Source organism: Anneissia japonica, unplaced genomic scaffold (assembly GCF_011630105.1).
Source record: "Anneissia japonica isolate Jap-2015-1 unplaced genomic scaffold, ASM1163010v1 scaffold263_len647688_cov178, whole genome shotgun sequence".
Taxonomy (NCBI): Eukaryota; Metazoa; Echinodermata; class Crinoidea; order Comatulida; family Comatulidae; genus Anneissia; species Anneissia japonica.
This window is the reverse complement of record NW_022734777.1, coordinates 358,602-364,920: the sequence shown is the minus strand read 5'-3', so window position 1 is coordinate 364,920 and position 6,319 is coordinate 358,602. Positions and strand designations below refer to the sequence as shown.

General features: G+C 32.8%; 1 protein-coding gene across 1 annotated transcript; it reads left to right on the top strand.

Moving 5' to 3' along the window:
- The first annotated feature begins 79 nt into the window (after positions 1 to 79).
- Positions 80 to 4,301, top strand: LOC117116470. The gene is made up of 3 exons (XM_033260525.1): positions 80 to 957; positions 1,676 to 1,882; positions 2,508 to 4,301. The coding sequence occupies exons 2-3, from the start codon at positions 1,751 to 1,753 to the stop codon at positions 3,021 to 3,023; spliced, it is 648 nt and encodes a 215-aa protein (XP_033116416.1). The 5' UTR covers positions 80 to 957; positions 1,676 to 1,750; the 3' UTR covers positions 3,024 to 4,301.
- Positions 4,302 to 6,319: the final 2,018 nt, after the last annotated feature.

The following is a 6,319-nucleotide window of genomic DNA, read 5'->3' as shown; positions in this document are numbered from 1 at the left end:
CACTAAAGCGTAAAGATATTGCCAACATTTATTTACTCCTAGAACAAGCACTGTTCTATGTGCAAGAGAGTGTGAAATCAGTTGCTTCTGATCCGATTCAAAATTCCCTACAAATAATAAATAATTCACTCATGTAGCTTAAAATGCAATTATTATTCCTATTGTATTAGAATAATATTGTATTCGCATATCTGCGTAAAATAATGAATCTACGATGCAAATTATATTTGATATGATGCAAATTATATTTAATATTCATCAATTGCCATCAAAAGTAAATATATTAATAAATTAATTGATCGAAGATTAAATTGGTCGTTGCAGTTGAAATCCAAATTTCAATACAGTATTTATTTGAATGGCTTCTGCCTAAATAGCTAATACAGTAGTAATATACTGAGCATATAAAATTTGATTAAAGTCATATTTATTATGCAGAAGAATGTGGTACAGTGGAATGGCTTTGGGCTTCCAACCAAATGGTTCAGTTCAAATCCAATGCTGGTTACATTGTTATTGTTTTTGACTTTGGGCAAGATGATTAATTTTTCCCAAAAGTATAAATTGATACCTGGTGGAATGCGATTGATTTTAGAATGAAATTGCCGCAGAATTAGCTGCACGACTGGGAATATTCCCGAGGGTGCGGAGGAAGTTTCTCATCGTGCATGGCTGTTTATGTATCCGATGACCAGGGGTAATAATTATATGCGTCTTGAAATAGGTCACAAGATAGGTTATCACATTATAAATACGATGATGTAATTATTTTTAATATTAGGTCGGGCAGGTGCAACAACGCTTTGGACAATATTAAGGGAGAAAACGAATGTGAAATTACAAAAAGCGGATGCACAGATTCCGACAGAATTAAAGGATGCTTATGGGGCATTTGTCAGGGAATGCTTAACAAAAAACAAGACAGTTGCTAAGAGGAGTTTCTACAGCGGCAATGGTGTAAGATATCAGATTAATAATTAAGTTTCGTCTGTCTGGTTTGGACAATGTTTGGTCACAATTTGTTTGATAGTTTTGGTGTGTTTCAGACATATCTGATCAAAGAAATAATGTATTTCTATAGACCTGACCAGACTATCAAATTTTAATTGACAAAATCATGCAACATGTCTAAATATGGTCATCACATAATGACCATATATAGGCACATCATGACTATATATGGGCAGTTTTTTGTAAAAGAAAATTTGATTGTCTGACAGACCTTTGTCTCTAAATCTACACATATGTGAAAAAACATGCCCATATATGGGTATATGACATAACCATATAATATGGCATATGGAGCTGATGACATGTCCATATATATATAAGCGTCGGTATGTCATATATGACAAATCAATCATTTAATTTCTCTTCAAATGCAATCCACAACTATTTTGCAATAGAGCCAATGTTTTCATAAACTTGGCACATGGCAGGCAAATACCATCTGAATGATTATAACCTTAAACTTACAGCCTGGAAAAAAAAAATTATATATGGAACTCTTCATAATTCACAATTTTTCCCATTGGCATTAATAATTAAAATCATCTTTTTTCTGAATGTATGGCATTACATTAACCAACATCCATAAATAAACTCCAGCTGATGCCTAAAAATCATTATTTTATTTTCATAACTTCACAAACTTCCTTTCCTCATTTTGTTAAAGGTCCCCGAAACAGAGAAAATTCAAGATGGTAGCTATCGCAAAAAAGTTCATGAACTTCGACACCACATAGAGTTGATGTACCGTTCTGCACACAATAACCAAGACAAGACAGCCATTTTGACGTACAACAATCCGCTGCCGGATTTTTCTGATCGTAACGGGGAGGAAGGTCCAATGCGATACTACCCTTCGTGGATAGGGGAAGAGGTATGCAGGGCACAAAAGTTTTAAATTAATGTGGAAGTACTTCATAACAATGTGAAATAATATACCAAGTGCATTACAGAATATACCTAACATTTTCTCTCCACAAATCTACTTCATGATGTCAGAGGCAACAGATACGGTTTGAAGTAACATCCGATAATGTTTGTTCAAACACTGATCATAAAAAGCATGTCTTCATGTCTGTTGTTAGTAAGAGCATGGAGGAAACATATTAGAAAATCTGATTAAACATTTTCTAGTCTGACAAAAATCTCATAATTCTTGTTTTTTAATGTATAAGTTTTTCAAAACAATAATAATAATATAGTGAGTGTATTACAGAAAATATTAAACATTTTTTCCCCACAAATCTACTTCATTAAGCTAGGCATGATGTTAGTCTATCAGAGGCAACAGATAATATCTGAAGTAACATCAGATAATGTTGGTTTAAACTTAACACTGATCATGAAAAGCATATCATTTCATGTCTGTTAGTAAGACAATGCTAACACAATGAAAATCATTTTTGGTCTGACAGACAAAGATCTCATAATGCCTGTTTTTAAACACTGTTCCCTTTTATTTCAAGGAAGAAAAGTTTAAGCTTTTATTTTTTTTACAGGAAGAGGTGGTTGATGCACCAGCATACAAAAAATGGTTAGAAAAACTTCCAGATATCGATTCCTTAGCTCCCATGGAAACAGATGAGACGGAAGCTAAACCAATAGCAGGTGATAGCATAGACCATCTGCCTGCAACTACATCAAAGAAGTCTACAAAACTTTCCTTCTTAACAGAAGAAGATGCAACCTGCGAAGGCACATTCTGGGCCTCTAGACCTGAAAAACAAAATGACGGAAAGGAAAAAGAAACGATTCTACTTAGCAAGCGCACATCAACATTTCAAAACAAACCGACAAGGAAAAGAACATCTCAAGAGAAAAAAAATGAAAGATCTTTGACTGCTCCATCATCGACAGCATCATTGCGGCAACAAAAACCTGACACTTCCTGGCAACCGCTCAGCCTAACAGCTCTCACAGAATATAAGCCAACAGTCGATACATCTAGGGGTGCTGGGGACTTCGCCTATGGCAGTACTAACATGTGGAGACCAATACTGGCTAATGACCCTTGAAAAATATTTTTAATTTACTCCTGCAATATAAATATAATCAATCTTCTAAAGGGAATAATTTCTGAAATGTTTATATCCATGAAACTAAATTTCTAATATCTATGCTTTAGTGTAAAATATAAATAAATTAAACATGAAAAAATAGGTAAAAACAGTGGCGTCGCTGCAGAGAGGGGAGGGGGCCAAAGAGGAGGCATTAACAAAGATAATTTTTTTGTCTCTCAGTTTCCAACCCCCCCACCCCAATCATATCAATCGCTTTAGAGAAGTTCACGCAGGGCAGTCAAAAATCCAGTAGTGGGCTTATCCCGATCAATACCAAGCAATGTGTTGATTTGATTAACCTCCCCCCACCACTGGGTCAAAATGTAAGAGTATCAAAATTATGTAGTGGTTAGGCACCCCACCCCCCTCTTGATAGTTGCGAGTTGGTTGTTCAACCCTACTGGCATAGTATTGTTTAAAGCCACTCAAGTGGCCATATATGGTTAGTTACTATATAGTTGAATAATTTGGGCGAGAGCCTCTGTGAAGCTCTGGCAATCACAGAAGTGAGTGCTTCCATCGGTGGTAAATAGGTATCCTGCACTTTTATGAAGAATATTGCAGGAAGATGGTTCTTGTTGTATACAAGACCAAAAATATCTCTTACAGTGCTCTATGTCCTACATTGTACAGGAACAGTAACTTGATAAAATAGAACCAGACACACACACACTCTCTCTATGGTTTTGATGAACACAAAGTGGACATAGATAGAGTCATTAGGAAAACGTTTTATGATGTAGAATTGTAAAAATTGTGCTTTAAATTACAATATTAGAACTGCAATCACAAATAGGGTATATTGTCTGATGACACACCCCAACCCACAATCCCTGCTGGTACAGTGCCCCCTTCCATCCCCACCCCACAATCCTCATTGATGCTGCCACTGGTTATCAACAGTAGCTATTGTGCATCATTAAATTTCTAAATGTTTACTACTGTTTTTATGCTGATTTTTACCCACCAATAACAATGCTAAATATCACTTTGTTTTTTTTTGGATGAACTTTTTACTGTACTGTATTTACTGTAAATACACACATCTTCCAAATAAATTAATAGAATTCCATAATTATGCTGAAAATGAGTATTCTGTATTTGTAAATGATACAAAAATGTGTGTGTAAATTATATTTATTGAAACCTTTGAGAGATATTCCGTCCAAAAGAATTTTTATTCTTATAAACATAAGTACAATTGATATGTATTTTGCATTAAAATTAAATAAACAATGATCGAGTTATTTGTGTTTTATTTTCTTCTATATTCTATTGATTAAAAAAAAATTATAAATATAACTTCAATAATAATTACGACAGAAATAATAATGTATTATAAAATACATTATGTCTGTCGTAATAATAATATAAAATACATTATTATTACGACAGACATAATAATGTATTTTATAATAAAAATGTGTTTTTCCAGCAATACTGCTTAAAACAAAAAAAAGAGAGGTTAAACTTTAAAAAAATAGATAGTTTGTCAGGATTTTCAAGAAAACCTAGACTAACTTTCTTCACACAGCCCAAACCTAATAACTATAGACTTGGTCACATATTGAACATGAAGATTATTATGCTCAGCTGTCTATTGGGCATAATTTGGGTAAGCATCAAAGCCTCACATATCAGATAAAATACATCTATTAACCATAATAAATATTGTGTCTATAGGAAAAACATGTTGAGTAAATTAAGTAATAAGCATATATGCATATTTTGATTTTATAAATGCCACAATAAAAGCTAAAAATAACTAAAAAATGATTAGCATTAACCTGAGTAATAATGATTAGATTCTTTCATCTCATAAATTAATTTCAATAATTTAAAAAGAAAATGCAAATTATTATTTGTCAATATAATAAATAGTACTCATCGATAAATAAGGCTAAAATTTTGTACGGTACGGTATATCACACTTTATATAGTATCATTTTATGGGCCGCATCATTTTGTAGGCCGCTTCCTTTAAATAAACCCAAAAGAAATAAATGTTGAATACACTGCAGATATGTTATCTTTCTCATACACTTTTTTTTTTTTTTTTATAAGAACCAGGAAACCTTTGCCCAGGATCAGTTTTCTTATTTTTTGGCAGATTTCAGGCTCAAAATGTTATTACTGTATTTTGTTCTTATTTACACACTTTTCAAACATAAAAAATTATTATAGTACAGCAGTACATTACTTTACTCTATTATAGAGGGTAATACATAGTCTCATCTACTGCAAATAAGGTACAGAAATATTTGCTGGTTTTCTATTTTTTTAAAATAAAAACCTCATTTGACATTTTATCTCAGCCTCATTTTTTAAAATTATTTTTTACTTAATCTTTAAGCAATTTCAGCCTCAGTGTTCTTAATAAATGTGTTCTTATAAAAAAAAAAATGTACGTTATGAGCAAAGTATTGTGGCAAAGCCATTTTTATTCAGTTTCTTAACATTGTGGTAGCGATTTTGAACAACACACTTACCATTCTCAGCCAAACATGCTTCAATACCACAGCCTGCACTGTTCACGAACTTTGAAGTGGTTCACAATGTTTTCAGCGATAGGTGTGAGTATTTCACAGCTTATAATTAAATAAATACTGCAACCTCTTCTCATCATTCATAATGGTAACATTAAGTCTACTATACCTAAATTAACACAAAATTTAGTGGTTCTCTACGCCTTGCAAAGGCCTAGATATGTGGCTTGTTTTGTTGCCTCTGTCAGTGTAAAAGAAAATGATGAAAATGCCATATTCTTTAAAAATGGATAAGAAAAGCATGTAGAAAATGGCCTCAAACGGCTACTACAGGTCTGTTCATGATAACTAGAGCAGAAACATTTACAGTAGAACACCTTCTTTGGGCCACGCCTATTAAGGGGATTAATGAAAACTCCAGAATAATCTTCCTTCCAACATTAAGGTTCTTGTTCTGGAAAGTTCAATAATTTGAATCTAAACTTTATTGTAAATACTTTGTTAATATTTTAATTTATTTCAATTATTTATATTTATACTTCTGTTGAAACAGTCTTCAACAGTGATTCAGTTCGTTTTTGACAATCATAAGCATTTGTATATTTTTAACGTTCATTTCATGTCTTTGTGTACTGCAGTGAATATATCAATTCAAATCAAAACAAACAAGGGAAAATATATCTTTTAATACTACAGCCAACCACTTTTCAGGGGGCACCCCTATTAAGTAGACACTTTTCGGTCTTGGAGATTTCTCCTTAATAG